The sequence below is a fragment of the Nanorana parkeri genome, unplaced genomic scaffold (genome assembly GCF_000935625.1).
Source record: "Nanorana parkeri isolate BGI_ZX_2015 unplaced genomic scaffold, ASM93562v1 scaffold165, whole genome shotgun sequence".
NCBI classification, from domain to species: Eukaryota; Metazoa; Chordata; class Amphibia; order Anura; family Dicroglossidae; genus Nanorana; species Nanorana parkeri.
In genome coordinates this window covers 1,000,856-1,021,360 of record NW_017306433.1, presented here as the reverse complement: position 1 = coordinate 1,021,360, position 20,505 = coordinate 1,000,856, and the positions used below count along the sequence as shown (strand labels likewise).

The 20,505-nt window shown below is 40.4% G+C and overlaps 1 protein-coding gene across 3 annotated transcripts in view; it reads right to left on the bottom strand.

The window, feature by feature from the left end:
• The window catches only part of RALGAPA1 (Ral GTPase activating protein catalytic alpha subunit 1), a 200,366-nt gene that overhangs the window by 81,687 nt on the left and 98,174 nt on the right, over window positions 1-20,505 (bottom strand). For all 3 annotated transcript variants that reach the window (XM_018554588.1, XM_018554585.1, XM_018554587.1), the window contains exons 23-31: window positions 18,728-18,826; window positions 17,415-17,570; window positions 15,507-15,635; window positions 11,111-11,236; window positions 10,967-11,025; window positions 6,940-7,048; window positions 5,613-5,723; window positions 5,347-5,415; window positions 331-465 (exon numbers count right to left, since the gene is read on the bottom strand). In XM_018554588.1, coding sequence (XP_018410090.1) covers window positions 331-465; window positions 5,347-5,415; window positions 5,613-5,723; window positions 6,940-7,048; window positions 10,967-11,025; window positions 11,111-11,236; window positions 15,507-15,635; window positions 17,415-17,570; window positions 18,728-18,826 — 993 coding nt within the window. The remainder of the gene's footprint in view (window positions 1-330; window positions 466-5,346; window positions 5,416-5,612; window positions 5,724-6,939; window positions 7,049-10,966; window positions 11,026-11,110; window positions 11,237-15,506; window positions 15,636-17,414; window positions 17,571-18,727; window positions 18,827-20,505) is intronic.

Genomic DNA, 20,505 nt, shown 5'->3' with positions numbered 1-20,505 from the left:
CGGGTCTTTTCTGCCCGTGCGTGCCCGCTAGGGGGCGCGCGCGAGCAGAAAAAAATTGCCGTCTGGAGACGGCAACCCGCAGATGCTGCAGTGCCGTCCGTCCGTTTTTTTACTACGGGCGGACGGCAAGAGGTTAAACCCTTGCTGTGCAAGAGGGCCCATAGCAAGGCCCTTGAGTTTTAAATATGTCCAGTAATAGAAAATGAAATCAACCTGTTTTGCTTTTGTTGCAAAGGCCATGAAGGACAGGGGGTTGAATATTATTTTTTTAAGTAAATATGTAGTTTATAATAAACATTACATTAAATGAAACAGTCAGCTACACTTTACCTTATATGCACAGTTCAACACAGAGTTTTCCCTTCCCTGATTTTCAGTACCAGCATGCCGCACTGGTTTCAGTAATACTGATAAGGACAGTGCCATCAGCCAATCCAGGAGCGAGAGCAGCAAGGACACCACCAACTGCAAGAGAAATCTTAAGATATCAGGTCTGCATATCATTTAAATACAAACCCCAACATACAATCACATTCATAGAGTGCATGCACACCACTTATCATAGAAATACAAATCCCAACATTCTTATCAGTACAAGTTTTAACTGAGTGCAATAAAAGTTCAATACTTACATTCAACGATTGAGAGCCTGTTTTTATATTCTTATTGTGTTTTAATAAAACCATATGTCATTGAGATTACTTTTTGTATTTGACCTGCTACTTAAGCTTTCCATTGGTTTGGGTAAAGTTGGTATGAGAAGATCTGTGGTAGGGCTGCAACTAATTATTATATTCATAATTGATTAGTTGTACGATTATTTTTTCGATTAACCAATTAAAATTTAAATACAATCCTTAATTTAAAATAAAATACACAAATGCAGTGTTAAAAACATAACATTTACTTCAGAATAAAACTGCATGCACAATGTTTTGCAATCGCACTGCACTGGAACGCACAGCATTGCAGTACCGTGCGTTCCAGTGCGGGTGATCATACTGTGGGCAGGAGGCGTGTTTGGGGTGCCATTAAAATGAATGGCACTGCAACACACCTCCCGCAGCAGAATTTGTCAGGCCGAAAACTATATATTTTTATAATTTTTCCTAAAATAGTATTGTAAGCACAGGGCGCTTGAATAGCTTCAGCCAGGGAATGACAGCTGCCAATGGAAAGATTCTGCAGACGGCAGTTGAATGTAAATACAGCAGTTAGTGGGCTGGTGCAATAGCCAGCCTGCTGTTCTGGCCATTTCAAATTGTAATAGCCAATAGCACGCTTGCTATTTGCACCTGCCCACTCCTTGCTGTGCCCTCCTCCCAGGAAAGAGCTAGGGGAGGCAACTAACTGATTGATAATGAGAATAGTTGACAACTATTCTCATAATCGATTAGTTGGTTACAGCCCTAATCTGTGGGGCACCTGAGAGATGGCATTGGTTGTTATACTCTGCTGTCTGAAAAGATTCTACTAAAAGGATTCATTCACGGGATGACTTGTTCATGTACCTATAACTCATCAGCTGGATAATTCAAGTAGTCCGTACCTGGAGCTCAGTGCCAAAATGAGAACGATTGTAAAGGGTTTACCCACCTTCCGTCCATGGCCGTTTGTGAACGGCTGGACGGACGTCTGCTAGGAGCGGGAGCGCGTCTTAAGACACACGAGAGGGAAAACTGTGAGCATGCAAACAGCCAGGATGGCTGTTTACATACAAGCGATCAGGCGTCTCTAGAGACGCCCGATTGCTTGCAGGAGCTGCGGGTGTGCGGCCTCCCCACCCCCCCCCGTACCTCTGTCCCGCTGTCTCCTCGTCGCCGCTGCCGGTCCGTGATCCGATGGGGCCGGTGCGGCTGGGACCGGCACGGCGACGCTCTAACAGCAGATCAAAGGGAGATCATTACTCGATTTCCCTTTGATCTCTCTTCTGCGGGCGCGCGCAATTTTAAAGGTTGACATATTTAGTGTCTATTTACCCGACGTGACCCCGTCTTTTATATTATACGAAAAAATTGGGGTGAAAATAAATGTTTCATAACATTTTATAGGGAAACATGTTTTTTTTACAAAATTTAGGGTACTTTTTTTTGTTATATAGTAAAAAATAAAAACCACAGCGGTGATTAAATACCACCAAAAGAAAGCTCTATCTGTCCCCAAAAAATGGTATAAAATTCATTTCAGTACATCGTTGCATGACGGAATAAACGTCAGCCAAAGTACCGCAGCGCTGAACACTGAAAAATGGCCTGGCCAGGAAGGGGGTGAAACACCGCGGTCTTCAAGTGGTTAAAATGTATGCTCAGCCCAAAAACATTTCTTTCTAGTTTTGGAGAGACTAGTGAAGGTATAAAACTCCTGAAGGGTTTTTATTGTTATTCGGGGCTCTGTAGGAGAGCTTTACCCTAATTTCCTGTCTGGCTGACAACAGTTTTACCAAATAGGAATTAAGGACAAACCTGCATTGAGGACACAGACAGTAAAAAGGGTTTCTAGCTTTCCTCTACTCTACTAAAGAAAAGCATGTTTTCTGACTTGACAGGGAATTCCCTTATGTTCTCTGATCTCTGTATCAGACTCTGCCCGGTTGTAGTGGAGATTGCTGCAACTGTCCCACTTTTTGTACACCCTCAACAGACATTAAGATTCCACCTGTGCCCTTACCCCATTGAGAAGCTCTGCACCGATATAGGCGAGATCTAACATGCTCTGTCCCTTACTTACTCCCTCCTAAATAACCCTCCTCACCATTTCTGTCCCTTATCTCGGTGGGAAAGGGATTTGTAGACTATGTTTACCTGAGCAGAGAGTTGACATTCTTTATTTCTTCAACGCAGACTTCCATCTCAAGCAGACTCCAAGAGACGGGCTATACAATTGTGGCTCAATGATATCGGACCCCTAGGATACTTCATAAAACATACTTGCAAGTGCCCCCATATTGTTGGAGATGTAACGACCAGGAGGGTACAATCCTCCTAATTTTTTGCCACTGCCCATGACAGCAATAATTTTTGGGACCAAGTTAAAAAGACTACATTTCCAAACTGAGAGACATTAATCTATGTGACCAACCGACTGCCTACTTACTTCACTTGACTCCTCTCCCTTGGGGCAGGTGTAGGTGATCGTTGCTCATTCACCTGGTTAAGGCCCCCCAAATATACAGCTGTGGTTTGCAAAAATTGCAGAAATTAGGCTCATGGAGAAACTTACTGTGTCCTTGTATCTCAGGGAAGAACAATTTCGCCGCACATGGTTCTAATGGACCTTTTTCATGTGTTTACAGGAATACTAGCTCACTCACTCCCAGGACATCGCCACTCATTTCAGAAACAAAATGGATACAATTTGGGATCAGATCGCCACTGTCCAATCAACTTCCCCTATTAATGTACCAGACCCTCCCTCAAACTTGTTACTTTCCTCTTTTGTCCCTGTCACCACGGAGGAAGTTACAAAGCTCCTCTCTGATACACATCTCACGACTTGCCCCCCTGGACCCTGTTCCCTCAAAACTACTTTGGTCACCCTCTTGCTCTATCCTACACTCTCTTACTCACATTTTCAATCTTTCACTCTCTACTGGAATCTTTCCTACCCCTCTCAAACATGCACTAGTCACCCCAATACCCAAAAAACCTTCACTGGACCCTACCATCCTCAGACCTATCTCCTTACTCCCATTCACCTCTAAACTACTAGAACGCCTTATCTACAACCGCTTGAGTTGCCACCTCGCTAATAACAACCTTTTGGACCCCTTCACTCCGGCTTTCGCCCTCAACACTCCACTGAAACCGCCCCTAAAACTCACCAATGACCTAATAACCGCTGTTAGACCTCTCTGCTGCATTTGACATTGTTGACCACCCGCTGCTCCTCAAAAAAACTCCACTCGCTTGGCCTACAAGACTCTGCTCTCTCGTGGTTCTCCTCCTACTTATCTATGCGTTCCTTTAGTGTCACCTACAATTCTAACTCCTCCCCTCCTCTTTCTGTAGGGGTTCCCCAAGGCTCTGTCCTTGGACCCCTTCTCTTCTCTATCTACACCTCCTCCCTTGGTCAACTAATAACCTCACATGGCTTCCAATACCATCTCTATGCCGATGACACTCACATTTATCTTTCCACTCCACCACTCTCCCCCTCAGTGTCCTTGCGTGTCACTAATCTACTAACTGACATATCTGTCTGGATGTCACAATATTTCCTAAAACTCAACCTTTCAAAAACTGAGCTCATCAAATTTCCTCCCGCCCGTGCACCTTCCCCCAACATTTCAGTTGAGATTGATAAAACAACTATCCATCCCTCCCCTCATGCCAAGGTCCTAGGTATCATACTTGACTCAGACCTCACCTTTCTTCCCCACATCCAATCACTATCCAAATCCTGCCGCCTTCACCTTGACTGTCTTTAGGCGTTCCCTAAAGACTCATCTCTTCAGGGAAGCCTATCCCACCGCAACCTAACCACTGAACCATCCCATTCTCAAATAATTCATCCCCTCGCAGCTACCTCCTCATGTATCATTTCCCCCTCCTCTTTTAGATTGTAAGCCCTCAGGGGCAGGGCCCACCTTACCATCTTGTCTTGAATTGTATTGTAATGTGTTCCTTACATTGTAAAGCGCTGCGCAAACTGTTGGCGCTATATAAATACTATGTAATAATAATAATATGCATCCCTGGTCATGGAGTTAAAGGAGAACTATGAGGCGAGTAAGAATCACTCAGCCTCATAGTTCTAGCCGACCTGTGACAATTAAAATGTCACAGGTTGGCTCAATAGATCGGGAAGTGAGCAAACGCATAGCGTCGCTCGCTCACTTCTCGATCTATCCCTGCAGAGAGCCGTGACCGTCACTCACGGCTCCCTGCAGGGATTCCACCCCTCCCCTGTCCGATCCTCCAGCGCTGACTGGCGGAACGGACAGGGGAGGGGGCGGGCACAGCTGGCTCTGCCTCTAGATAGGCAGAGCCAGCTGTCAATCCCGCAGCTGGGTGGATCTCGACAGTAATGTCGGGATGGGTCCGGGCTGCGGCGTCTCAGTATACCTGTACAGGTACTCCTAGAATGAGATCCTAATAGGTTGGACTTGATGGACTAATGTCTTTATTCAACCTCAAATACTATGTAACTATGTAACTATGCTAAAAAGTTTGTCAGCAGGAGGGTAAATCTCACAAACAGGGCAGTTAAAGCCTGACAGAGGTTCTAACCTTGTTCAACTTTACCTAAAAGTTAAGAAAAAAAACGTTTTGACCCAGACACCTTCAATGCACCTATACTTATGCAATTTTCCCTTTACAAACAAAATATATGCCCTTTAATACTGACCCGTTTATCTTGCTCATAGGATGAGGTTTCTGCAGTTGGTAAAAGGTGCGTCACAGTGGCTAACAGAATCTGCAGGAAAAGAAAAATACAACACATGTATAATTTAATGAAACAGACATAAAGGTGCCCATACAATATACAATCTGATACCACAATGTCTTTCAGAGTTACGAAAACTGTGTAATATTAGGGCAGATTGTATAACATATGGTCAACACTACAACATATGTGTTAAATACAAACAAGAGGGAGTGATTGGCACCTACCTCTATGATTTTTAGCGGGTAGTCCGGATGGAATATTTGCAGTTGTGTGACATAGTTGAGGAGTACATTCAGAACACTACATGCTACATGTGCAACCACTTTGTTAGGAAACTGTAACACAATAATAATTTTACCATCATTTTAACATCTAAACATACCACTAGAATGATTTTCAATATATAATGAATGTTCGCATAGACAGAAAAAAACAACAAAAAACAACTCCACTGACCTTGTTCAGTCTGTTATCTGTGCATCTATCTGCACTACTTTACAGACAGAAATCAGAGATTATAAGACGAAGAATAGGAAGCAAGACAGAGGTGGCATAGACTCTATATAAAGAATGGTTCCAGAGAGTGCAGATGACAGCATTACAATCTGACTTTGCTCAGCAAATCACAATATTGCAGTGCATTTAACTGTTCTTTGAAGAAATAGTTCTAAAGAATGTATCCAATTACATTAATGCACCATATTTAGGTGTTCATTAAAGAAATGGAACTAAAGAATGCAGATGATACCGTTACAGGTACCATAAAACAGTCAGGCAGCTGTGAAGAAGATATGGGTGTGTGATCCCGGGTGGAGATATAGCACTCATCATAGAGGCTGCATTAATTGTGGATCTATAAAACCTGCTAAAAGAACAGTTTGACCTCTTACTGTATGAACAAGTGGACTTTATATCTGTTAAGCTGTTTAGTGTATAATGTGGTGAAGGTGTTACTCACGAAAGCTGGAAGTTTTAAATGACTTTTGAAAGATTGAATGTTGTGGTGTACCTATAGATTTCTAAGGACTGTTTTAGCGCCGCTCGTCTATTTTATTTTTGTTATTTCTTTGTGGTTAAGAATGCCATTCTGTAAGCATGCTGCTTAATCATTTTAGTGGGATGAAAGCACAGGTGTTTATAATTTTCTTCAAATAATAACAACACCTATTCAAAATATAAATAGTGCTAAAGAAGTTTAGATCTCTTAGTATAAACTATTACCAACTATGTTGCAGTTTTAGAAGCTGAGAGGGCAGCTGCTGTGTAGGTACCTTGCCATGAATAAGTAGAGGTTTATTGTCCTGTAGTCATTTTTACATGTTTTCTTCTCTAGAGAGCCGGGCAATCAATGGAAGTGTAAGATAAAAGTAAAAGATGTGATGGGTGGTCGGCCATCTAAGAGGTGACTAGATGCATCCCCAACCTTGGTTTGGGAATGAAACCAACTGCTGTGAGTAGATCTCAATGGTCGGGCCATCTGAGCAATGCCTTGTATAGGTTTACAGCAGGGAAAAAATAAAATAATTTTGATATCATTTGATTTTCTCTTACTTTGAGGGAGACACAGATGACATTAAGTGCTTCCTTAATCTGAGGGTGGTGTGTCTGGTTAACAAGTTCCTCACACATCCAGATTCCTAAACTGCACAAGGCTACACATCTGTAATAGAGGAAAGCAAATTATTAGGCTGCACAAAACAGCTCAGCTCTAACGTGTTAGACAATAGAACACATCCCCCCCTCTAGAACATAAGGGTGAGGTGTTCTGTAGTTCATCAGCAGATGAATTGTGTTGGCAGCTCACATAGGAAGTTAGGAGCTCACTGGATTTCTGACAGGATCAACAAGTCTGTATTTGCAGAAATTTTAAAGGGATAACACATGGGGAAATGTGCATGTATTTCAGAGATATACTACACAATATTTTTTCTTTGCCCAGGCATACACTTAAAACAAGAAAATATTGATTAGCCTCGAATGGGTATATATGATGTTAGGACTATGAAATAAAAAGTACTAAAATGAATGGATACCATTAAGTGGAGTAGGAATGCATGATGGATAACCTATAATTACAACCCTGTCCATTTCAAGTACCCCGCCCCCCTGCGAAGGAAGTCTGAAATGCGTTGGCACACACAGCGGTGTATTTACAAATGCTGCTGCCCTAGGCAAAACAGCAACGCCGCCCCCCCCCCCCCCCCACCCCATACTGACGGCCGATCGTCACCATCAGCACCCCACCCCCCCCCGGGTTGACGCCGCCTCCCCATCAGCACAAGCCTCCATAGACAACCCCCTCCGACGATCACTCACCCCGGCAAAGTCTGCATATGGGATTATTTATGTTACATCTGGTGAAAGTATCAACAAGTCTAACTCACAAGACTGGCAAGACTGCCTATTTCACTCTGGGCTAAGGTTTATAAACATGCATTACCTTTCATACACATAGAGAGGAATACCTGTGGCCATAACACTGTGCAAAATGTAGTATTTTGGAATTCCCTTTAACCCCTTCATGACTGAGCTTGTTTTTGGTTTCTGTTCGTAAATGACTGACACACTTTTGACATTTTTGCTGTGTGATTCTTCCACGTCAGTAATATACTTTCTTACAAAGTGCACCCACACATATTATATATTGTTTTTTAGAGGACAGATAGGGCTATATATTTATATCACATATGTGTGTCTAACGCCTCACTTAGGACAAATACAAATTAAAAAAAGAGGAAAAAACGTAATAAAAAACTTTTTTTCCCAGTTTTGATTTGTAGTATTTTTTTTTAACAAAACCAGCACAGCTAAAAAAAATTCAATACATACATTCATTTATTTGTCCCTTATTTTTAATTTTTTTACACTTTTCACTATTTTTTTTAATTTATTTACACTTTTCACTTTTTTTATACTGACAAATTTTATTTATTTAATTATATCAGGCAGTCATTGTGAATTAATCTCACTATTACTGCTTGATAAATTAATACATTTTTTTTATTATCAGGCTGCTTCAAACTTCAGAACAGCCGATAATAAGTTAGTGACACTGATCCTGCAGCAGTTCAGGATTCAGCTGTCAGTGAATGTTTCAGAAAACTTAAACATTCTACTTTCAAGAATAGATACATTATGTGTCTAATACATAACATTTTGTATCTATTCTTGAAAGTCAAAAGATAAAAAAAAAAAAAGCCAGTATAGCTTGAGAGAGATATCTCTCGATCTATACGAGCTGTCAGAATGCCGGCAAAAGCCGACATGTGTGTCTGCTTTGCTGTGACTCTCAGACACCCGATATTAAGGTATCGGGTGTCTGAAAAAGGTTAACCCTTTCAGTAATGGATCTCTAGATAGTTAGACATCTATTACTGAAAGGTAACCGCTGATTCTCAGCGGTTAGCAGCCTTCTAGTGCAGCAAATAACTCGTCACGTACAGTGTACGTGACGAGTCATTTGGTCCCTTTGTGGCTGGACGTACAGTGTACGTCTCCCGTCACGAAGGGGTTAAGAGAGATTTCATAGAATCTTTTATGGCTCCACCATATTAGGCACTTTTTATAGTAAATCATTACATTAGAGTAATTTAGAGTAAATAGCATGTTCACGTTGCAAAGTGAATAATGTGAAGCTACACTGTGTGCACAATTATTAGACAAGTGAGTATTTTGACCAAATCACCATTTTTATGCATATTGTCCTAACTCCAAGCTGTATGAGCTTAAAGTCTTATTGAATTTAAGCATATCAGGTGATCTGTATTTGTGTAATGAGGGAGGGTGGGGCCTTAGGAGACCAACACCCAATATAAAGGTGTGCATAATAATTAGGCAGCTTCTTTTCCTCACGCAAAATGGGCCAAAAAAGAGGTTTAACCGATTCTGAAAAGTCAAAAATTTTAAAAAAGTCTTTCAGAGGGATGCAGAACTCTAAAAATTGCTAAGATATTGGAACGTGACCACAGAACCATCAAACGTTTTGTTGCAAATAGTCAACAGGGTCGCAAGAATCGTGTTGAGAAAAAAAGATGCAAATGAACTGCCAAAGATTTGAGAAGAATGAAACGTGAAGCTACTAAGAATCCATTATCCTCCAGTGCTGGCATATTCCAGAACTGCAACCTACCTGGAGTGCCCAGAAATACAAGGTGTTCAGTGCTCAGAGACATGGCCAAGGTAAGGTAGGCTGAAACCCGACTACCACTGAACAAGACACATAAGTTGAAACGTCAAGACTGGACCAACAAATATCTGAAGACAGATTTTTCAAAGGTTTTATGGACTGATGAGATGAGAGTGACTCTTGACGGACCAAATGGATGGGTCAGTGGCTGGATCAGTAACGGGCACAGAGTTCCACTTCGACTCAGACGCCAGCAAGGTGGAGGTGGGGTACTGGTATAGACTGGTATTATTAAAGATGTGCTAGTTGGACTTTTTCGGGTTGAAGATGGACTCAAAATCAACTCCCATACCTACTGCCAGTTTTTAGAAGACACTTTCTTCAAGCAGTGGTACAGGAAAGAAGACCATGATATTTATGCAGGACAATGCTCCATAGCATGCATCAAAGTACTTCACTGCGTGGCTAGCCAGTAAAGGCCTTAAAGATGAAAGAATAATGACATGGTCCCCTTCCCACCTGAACTAAACCCTATTGAGAACTTGTGGGCTCTTCCTAAATGGGAGATTTACTGTGAAGGAAAACAGTACAGCTCTCTGAACAGTGTCTGGGAGGCTGTGGTTGCTGCTGCACAAAAAGTTGATTGTTAACCAATGAAGAAACTGACAGACTCCATGGATGGAAGGCTGATGACTGGTATTGAAAAGAAGGGGGGCTGTTTTGGTCACTGATTTTATTTTTGAAAATGTCAGAAATTTTTATTTGTAAATGTTGAGTTGTCTATTATTCTCACTTTAACAGATGAAAATAAACAAGTGAGATGGGAACATTTTCATTTTCCATTTAGTTGCATAATAATCCTGCACACTAATAGTTGCCCAATGGTTGTGCACACATAGATGTTCTCCTAAGATAGCCAAAACCTCACTTTTACTTTCTTAAACATTCAGGCTTGAGGTCTATTAACATTTTGGATTGACCGAGAGCACTGTAGTTGTTCAATAATTAAATTAATCCTCGAAAATACAACTTGCCTAATAATTATGCACACAGTGTAAGTGAAAATCCCTTTACAAAAGCCCAATCACATGCAATGAAAATTAGAATTCACCTCATTTACTAAGCTAAGGGGAATAAAATCAATGTTGTACAGTAAACATGCATTACTCCTTTAGTAAATCAACCCCATTGTGCAAACTGGATTACTGTCACTATTTTAGAGATTCTCCACTTATGATCTAAAGATACATTTTCCAGGGTGGTGATGAACATCATTTACACCAAAAGAGTCAGTCTCTCTCTCTCTATATATACAGTCTTTCTATCTATATACACGCACGCACACAAATTCCCCCTGCTTGTGTGCTGTGGTGTGGTGGAGCCGTGCAATCTTTTGAGTTTTTTGGTCACATATTGCTTTGTTATACATAGAAACAGTTTGGCTTTCTGTACCTGGCTGGCCCAGATGGCTCTTCTCGAGCTGAGCTTAACACAGTCTTGATGGTGAGCTCCTGAAATACAAAAAAAAGAAATGTAAAGAAGGAAGCAAAGAGATAAGGTAGAATCCAACCTTTATCTGATAGATGAAAGAATCACCTTGACATCTGTGAACTGTGACATCCCAATTTCAGAGCTGCCGGGGTGTAGAGCTGGAAGCTCCTGGTAGAGGTTGGGAAAACAGACCAAAGATCCTAAAAGCACCTGGGCTTCAACACGTGGTGCCTGTCATGAAATAAAGAAAATGTAAATAATGGACTTGAAGAAATAAGGCCATTAACCCTTTCCCTGTCGGTTTACGGATGACAGCGGCCGTGTGCGCGGCCGAGCGGAGGATCGGTAAATATCAGTGATATTTACCGGTCCTTCGTGTGAAGAACAAACACCGGAGTGATCGTCTGATCACTCCAGTGTTTGTAACTAACTGTGGACACAGTACTATGTCTTCCCAGTATGAATGAACAGGATTTAATTTACATCACTTCCTGTTAATTCATGAATTTCTGAATGGGGAGTAGCACTCAGTACAGAGGCTCCTCCCCATTCATAAACTGCTTGATAGTAAATATTTTACTATCAGCAGTTTCTGAATGAATGGGAAGCCTCTGTACTGAGTGCTTCCCATTCATTGAGTGCTGGGGCTGCAGAAAAAGTAATTGAGGACTCTGTGTCCTCAATTTCTTTTTCTATTTCAAAAGGGAAATATCAGGGGTCTGTTTAGACCCCCGATACTTCCCCGTAGCCCTCCAACAGTAAAAAATAAAATAAAAAAAATTTAAAATTTAAAAATAAAAAAATCTGTAAAAAAAATTAATAAAAAAAACCCACAAACACCCCTCCCCCCACACACATAACATACACGTGCACCATATTGTGGTGTACGCCATGCACATGCGCTGCAATGCGTTGTTAGAACACATCGCAGTGCATCATTTAGTGCAGAAAAATAAATTGAGGACTCTGCGTCCTCAATTTCTTTTTCTATTTCAAAAGGGAAATGTCAGGCATCTGTTTCTGTTTAGACCCCAGATATTTCACCGTAGCCCCCCCAACAGTAAAAATAAATATAATATATATGAAAATACAATTTAAAAATTTGTAAAAAACAAAACAAAAAACGAATAGAACAAAAAACCACAAACCCCCCCCTCACACATAAAATACACGTGCACCATATTGTGGTGTACGCCATGCACATGCGCTGCAGTGCGTTGTTAGAACGCATCACAGTGCATGAGTTTTTTCTTTTAAAAAAAAACATTATTTTAACTGTGGCAGCGCATGGCAAAGCTTAGTGACGCATTGCTGTGCATTGTCATACCTTGTGCTGCAATTAAATATACGCCTGTATCATTTTATCACAACACAAACACCAACACAGTGCAAAAACAATTTGTAACATAAATCGCTTATTTACAGTTTTGAGTTCCTTCATTTTTTTTACCTTTTCGCAAAAATACTTGTTATTTATTAAACCATACATTTTTATCTTTTAGATTTAGTCAGAAAATATATTTTTTTGTGTGTACTGATACTGATTTTAGGGCTTTATCAATTGAATTGTGTATTTTTTATCAGTTTATTAATAATTTGAGAAACATTTGCGCAATTATCGCAGGACCTACAAATTTAGTAGCACCATCTTTTTATTCTGCCGGGCCTGCACTTTCAGAAAATATATGGTTTGGGGGTCTTTTACAAACGCTAGCGACACAGCAGTTGAAAATCAAATCAATGGGAAAAATTGAAAAAATGGCGTGGCCAGCTGAGTTGCAAAATGTTCCGGAGGGCTTGGCAGCAAAAGGGTTAAACTATCAAATATACATTGATGTGTAGTAAATTATATGTAAGCAGACACTTTAGGGTCGGACTTTAATGGTGGCATTTATTTTTTTTACATAAAAAGAGCATACTACAACATAAAAGTTGCACTGTTAAGTGTTCACTTACAGATAATTTAGTCTTCGGCGGAAGCAGTGCTGGTAGAACTTAAATCCACACTACCATATTACTATCAGTATGTTAACTAGTATGTTAAGCGTCTCTTAACATAAAACCAAAATTATATTATATTACAGCTTACTGGTCCTTAGATGTGGTGGCTGCATTCATTTTGTTGGTGGTGATCCGCTGATGTGATTTCCGCTGAAGGGGTAGAATTGAAGATAGACTGGCGGATATTCTCTTTTAGCAGTGGTCATGTGACCAAATGCCATGTCAGTGTTCACTTCCTTACAGTAAGTAGCATTTTATCCAGGAGAGCAAAGCTGGCCATACATCTATAGATTATCTGCAGATTTTTTTGTGGTCAGATGGAAAAAGTGCAACAGATTCCTCAATCTACGCTAAACTGTGTGGATGGAGGAATCTCCCACTGGACCAAGCTTCCGTATCTTGCTAGTCGGCCCCGCTGGCTCTCAAAATACCTGAATATTACCTGCATCTAATCAGATTGTTCAGGTATGTTGACAGTCAGCGGGGCCAACTGGCAAGATACTGAAGCTTGGTCCAGAGGGAGATTCCTCCATCCACACAGTTTAGCCTAAATGGAGGAATCTGTTGCACTTTTTCCATTTGAGCACAGAAAATCTGCAGATAATCTATAGGTGTATGGCCAGCTTTAGACATTTCAGCCCCACCACTATTCCTTACAGTAATACTGGGACTACTGGAAAATTGGGACTTTTATGCTAACACTTCAGTAGTTTAACTGCTTCAGGACCGCCATATGTATATAAATGGGGTGCAGCAGCTGTTAACTTGGTACCATTTATTATATGGCTGACACATATAAGCGTTCAGGCAGCTATAGAGCCTCCTGATTGCTTTTGTAGAGTTGAGGAGTGTTTGTATGTGTGTCCCCTCCGCTGCAGGATATCCTGGGCTCTCTTGTTCCCTGTGATGGCCCAGGCCCGGCACAGCGGGTGTGCACTTTGATTAGAGGGAGATCAGCCCAATTCCAGTGGCTAATCTCCCCTCCGATCAAGCCCTTATGTGATATATATGTTATAATAAAGTTCAAGCAGAACTATGAGGTGAGTGAAAAATCACTCATCCTCATAGTTCAAGTCGACTTATGACAATGAAACTGTCACACGTCGTCTTAATAGATTGGGAAGTGAGCAAACGCATACCGTCACTCGCTCACTTCTCAATCATCTCCCTGCAGAGAGCAGTGACTGTCAGTCACGGCTTCCTGCAGGGATTCCCCCCTCCCCTCTCTGATTCTCCAGCACTGACTGGAGGAACGGAGGAGGGAGGGGCGGGTACAGCTGGCTCTGCCTTTAGATAGGCAAAGCCAGCTGTCACTTACGCAGCTTAGTGGATCTAGACAGTAATGTCAGGATCCGTCCCGGCGGCGTTGGTCTCACGTAGCTCGCGATATACTGAGCTTTGGGTCACAGGAGGACACTAGTATATGTCCTCCCGTGACCCTTAAGAGAACTATGTGGAAAAACACTTACCCCATAGTTCTCTTTTAAATGGAAAAAAAAAGCTTAAAAAATTCAAGTCACATATAAAAAAAGGAAAAAACCCACGAAAAACACGAACATTATTGCTCTCCCAGGAGCAATAATCCTAGGGCCATCAAACACTATTAACACTAAACGTATGAGTGGTAAAAGCTTTGCCTAAGGGCAATTTTGGTTATTGTAGTTTTTTTGCCATTTCACGGACACATGCAATTTTTAGGCTTAACATGTTTGGTATCAATTTACCCGACACAACCCCATTCTTTGTATTTTACAAAAGAATTGGGTATTGTATTCAGTTTCTGTGCACTAACATTAATTTTAGTGTATTTTACGTAAAAATACTGCTTTGATAAACATTTGTGCAACTTCATGCTACATAAAAAAATGCAACTTTTTATTTTTTTTTATTTTACAGGGCCTCTGCTTTCAGAAAATATATCATTGTTTGGGAGTTTTAAGCGGTTTTCTAGCCAAAAAACTAATCTCACACTTGTGTGTGCAAAAATAAAGAAATCGCCCCATGCGGCAAGTGGTTAAAGGTTTCACAAGATGACAGTGTCCTTTATTATAGTCAAATAACTGTTTTGATAAAACTAGCTAAACTGCTTTTTGCTACCACATTATGTTTTCACGTTTCATAATATTTTATGTTTTCTATTTGCTATCCTTTTTTATAATCAATAACAGTCAAAGCAATTGGCAGTTAAGAGGTGAAAATGGATCATAGACTCAGATTAATTGATCTACACCACACGCATTTTGTTGTTTTCACATATAACCCCTAAATGATCACCTTCATGTTTCATAATTAATAAAGATTTTTAAATCCAAAAAACAATGGCACATTGATGCTATATCTGACATATTACATTTGTTTGCAGTATCAAATTAAATTTTTTATAGGAAGCTTATATTGCATTCGTACTGAACCCCAAATACAAGCTTTTTCCTACTTAAAACTAAGCATAGTTTAAAGGCAAAGAATACATTTCCCCAGAGATGACGACAATTGATCTTACATTTAGAGAAGGTGAGGTAGCCACTCTCCCTGCTGCTACAATGAAGTCCATAATTAGGAGTGTGGCTCCAGGGAGCCCCAGAGAAAAAAACTGAGGTGAACAGTGCTTGATAATTGTATTAACAATATCCTGTAAGGGAAAAAAAGTACAGCAAAGTCAACCATTATCTCACGACACAAAATCAAATAAATGAGCAATTCCAGGCAACACAAAACCAATTAGTAAAATGGCAATCAAGCAATCACTGCAACTGTGCTGAATTTAAAGCAGAACTATGGCCTCTCTTTTTAAAAATAAATAAATAAATAAATAATCCTTTTCTCGGAGTCCATTGAGGGACACAGCAGCTGTACCAGAGCAGATCAGTTCTCCTGCACATACGATTTGCGATGCCGATCTGCCCTGGAACATCTGAGAAAGCGTTGGAATGCTTGACATATTGGCGATAACATATTCCACCGCCAAAAAACTGGGCAGGATTACATTGAAATGTGTGACCACGTCACCGGTATGGCGCTTGCATATGCACAGTAGATAAAAACAAGTGTGTCATCAAACTGAAGTCCCAGCATATTAGAGATAGTGGGAAACATAAATAAAACCAGTTAAACTACACATAAAAGCATTTAGCCAAATAGGAGTCTAAAGGCACACAGCCAAAGTAAAATAAAAAGCAGGGAAAACACACAAACTTATAAACACATCTTTTACTCACGACCCCACGGTCCTGTTCCCGATATAACTGGAATACCCAGGTTAATACTGGCCTGACCAATAAATGATGAAAACAGGAACACAGGACCACCGCAGCACGAAGGATAAGTACTAAGACCAGAAACGACCTGCTTCATGACCACTGCAGGACAAGTCATAAGTACTGATACCAGAGATGACCTGCATCTTGAGAAGCTCCCAGGATTTAATTTTTTCGGTATGAATCTCTGTCATGTCGACTAGCTAGTGAGAACTCCCAGGATTTAACATTATCTGAAATGAATCAACTAGCAGGCCCCTGTAAAAAAAAATCTCTTCCAAGAAAAAAATTAACTAAAATAATAAAGCAGAAGAGAATGAGACATCCATTCTCCTGAGGACACTAGGTAAAACTGGCAGGTGTGAGGTGGAAGCGGTTATGTCCTTAAAGTGACAGGCTTTTCATTTGTTTGCCTAGTGTCCATTTATAATAACACTGTTAATTAACACTCATGTAGCTCATCGATCAGCACCTGGTCACACCAAGTTCTGCCCACTGCTTTTTGGATTGACAGCACTGCCTCTGTTACTGAAACTCTCCCAATGAGTCTCGGAGGAGAAGTATGTGAGACACATTATGAGACTTGTTCATCTCATGGTAAATGGATTTGGGACTTGTTCAGACTGTGTAGGTCTGCTTAATGAAGCCTTGTATTGGGCATTTTACTCTCTCTTGTCAACAGCTCACAAATCAGACTTAACTTTCCAAATCAGGTAGAAATCTGAAAGGCAGCTGTGAGGTGTGATCAAAAGGGAGTTTTAAGGATTGCAGAGCTGCATTAACCTAAATTATTTTTATTATGTCCCAATACTTAAAAGAATTCAAAGTGGGTGTACTTTCTTTTTCACATGACTGTAGAAACTAGTGTGGGGGAGGGCTTCTGTTACATAATAAAAGTAGGGTATGTACTGTCCATTCACCACACGAGTCCAATTATTTTAATTGTAAAAAAAAAAAAAAAATCACACGATTTGGTTAATTAGCACAAGAAATACATTAGTATTGCTAGTTAATCACTTTTCTGGTTATACTTCTGCCACTTGTGAAGAAGCTGATTAGACTAGCATAAAACAACTAAATATCTAAGTTCCCTTACCTTGCACTAGAGCCATACACACCCCGTGCAATCAGTGTTAGCAAAGAGAACCAAGTACCTGGTCAGTATGGAGTAAACCACAGTGCATAATATTATAAAAGTGCGTTAAGAAATCGCGGTTTGGAGACACGTCCTGCCGTCTCTTCATAATTTTACAGATCAATTTGTAGGCATGTAGTTTCCCTTGTTTGTATTTTTCTGGCAGCATTGTGGCCTGAAACAGAAGATATGGTAAGGATTCACAGGATTCAAAGTTGACCTGTGATACTCACTGAACAATATGTAGGCTCAATAGAAGGCAGGGAATGAAGCCATGCTTCACTTTTACAGGAAAAGTCAAGATTAACACATAACTTCAGCTGCCTATATCTCTGGATCTACCTTTTTATTTTAACATGCAGTTGCATGTGAAAAAAATCAATAGATTCAGAGATATAGATAAATCATTATCAATACGTCACTTAGATAAAGTGCAATGTTTTCCCATTAGTTTTACCTAACTGCCTCAGATGAAATACCTGATGAGCCAGTTACTGTTACCATTTTCGTGGAATAGGGTTAACAACGTTCTGCACTGGCTGCTCCCCCCATGACAGGATTGTCACTCCTGTGTGCTTGCTCCCCTGCCCAGTCTATAGCACGTCAGACAAACGCATTCTGTGCTCTCCCTCTTCCTGTAGTCCACAGCCAATGTCATGGGCAGCCAGGCCTACTGGGGCAGTCAAGAACAAATGTCTGACAGAAGCTCCCACAGGAGTCTTACTGTCAACAAAGCACAGTGCAGCCCAGCAACAAGTAATGCAAGAGTACAAAGAAATAAAAAAAAAACACAAGAAGTCCAGTGCTGATCTGTAATAAAATACAGAACATTGATAAAAAAATGTCCAAAAATGACTTTACATCATTAAAGGACAAGTCAATTTGTTGGAAAGCAAGCCAACAGCGAGATGATCAGCACAAGTGACATGCTACAACGTCATCCATCCCAATGCCCAGGTGCTGCAGAGCACAGGAGATGCAAAGACGTATTTTGTGAACAAGAAATGGGTGTAGATTGCATAACTGAAGGGTGGACTCCTTCATATAATTACGTTGCCACAGGAATCATCTTTCTAATTACATTGGATATTTCCCATCGGGATCGTTGAAACAAACAAGAACACAGCTCCATCACACAGCTACAAAATTTTGTAATCTCTTTCATAAACTTCTTGAACCCTGCTGATGTATGTTGTACTTTAAAAAAAAAACATAAGCACAATGCACACTTGTAAATGCCTTTCTTCTATGAAGAAATCATTACATATAACAGATGATGTGGTCCTGCTTACACAATGATAATTGCTACTGCAAGGAATGTATTCAGCCTACCTTGAAAAGCCAGGGCGTAAGAATCCTCAGGGGTGGGATAAGTACAGGTGGGGGAGGAGAAGACTGATTATCCAAAGAAATTCCCAAATTGTCCCGAATCTGGAAAATGGTAAAATGTTATATTTTGAACTAAAAGGAAACATCTAATGAAGTTTGCAATAAAAAAATAATGTAACTAGTGAAAGTACCTGAATAGGTCAGGTCACCCTGTAATCTCCTGTGTAGCAGAACTGAGACTAGGAGAGGTAGCGTAAGCCATAGGAGCCAATCGCATGTGCAGGCAGCGAACATGCTGAAAGGATTAGAGAGCAACAGAGTGAAGACTTGTCACTGTGCTGCTGCTCCTTCACTGTCCATTCAGTAGGCTAGGGGTGTACTATCTGACAGGAGTGCTTAAATCACAAGAACAGATTACTAACACTTGGGCAGATAAAACAAATTCCATATGTGTATTTCAACTGTGTATTTAGCTAATTGCTTGGAGCTCAGTTACAACCATGTACAACCCCGCCACTAAGTGCCTAAATGACTGATCGCGTACATTGTACGTGATCAGCTATTCAGGTTTCTTTAATTCCGCTATTGAGGCATCCATTTAAAAAAATTGAAGCTTTGTCAGACACCCGATCCCTGTTAGGAATTTGGTGCCTGACAGTGATAGCAATGCGGTATTTACCAAACTTCCCAAACAACTAATCGATAATGAGAATAGTTGCCAACTATTTAATCGATTCATTATTGCAGCCCTAGCTCTGTCTAAACTAAGCCTTGCTGAGACAAACTGGGTGTTAGGAGGTTTTCTGCTTGAGCTACTATTAGAAGTGACGAGGTTATGTAACTAAATAACCCAGCTTATTATATTTCTAATTTAATATAGCAAAAAGTTAAAAAGTTGCAGATAGACACGGAGCAATCCAAGAATGTTTTGTAATGTTCTGTCTCTATAGATGAATTTTTAGGTGCGCTGTGCAATCTATTAAAGTTTTGTGGAGATACAGCAACTATGTCTATCCCATCTCCTACAGGCTGCTGCTCTTTGTGAAAATCCTCCCTTCATGCCACCTTCATAGCCACCAGACATTACACTGAGAGGCTTCCAGTTTCTTCCAGTGCTGTATAGGTTAACAGCAAGTGTTGTGCTGCTTGCCGGACCCTTCATGCCCTTGCCTCCATTCAGGGAACTCTTAATACTATTCTTCTACATTTCCACATTGCATTATGTGAATGGAGGAGTGGATGAATGACAGTTTCTCCACCACCCATTACAAGAAGAAGCAGCCTGCAGGATATGGAATATACACCATTACACAGAAATTACACACGTAACTAACCTATTTGGTGCTGTATAAAAAGAAGAAATTACAATTTCAGCTTTAAATTTATTTCACGTTACTATAGACAAAAAAGGTCTTTGTGTAAGAGGAAGGAAACTTACATGTACAGGCACATGTAACATGCACATATCTAGCAAGTCTTCTACTCCAATCAGGATAAAATTGCAATAGCAATGCTACATAATATTAGGTTATATACAGCCGTCTGGCTGTAGATTAGCAGTTACAGCAGTGCTTCTAATAATTATTAAATTGGCTTCCCCACAATGAGCAAAAGATCTAATGTTTAATGTGGGAAAGTTTTCTGATAGAGGGAACTGCCCTGTGTATAATGCCTATTTTCTTGTCTTCTGGAACATTCAACACTCTAAAACAGACTCACAAAGTCAAAAACAAAACCCCCAAAAAACATATAAAATATATATATATATACATACATATATA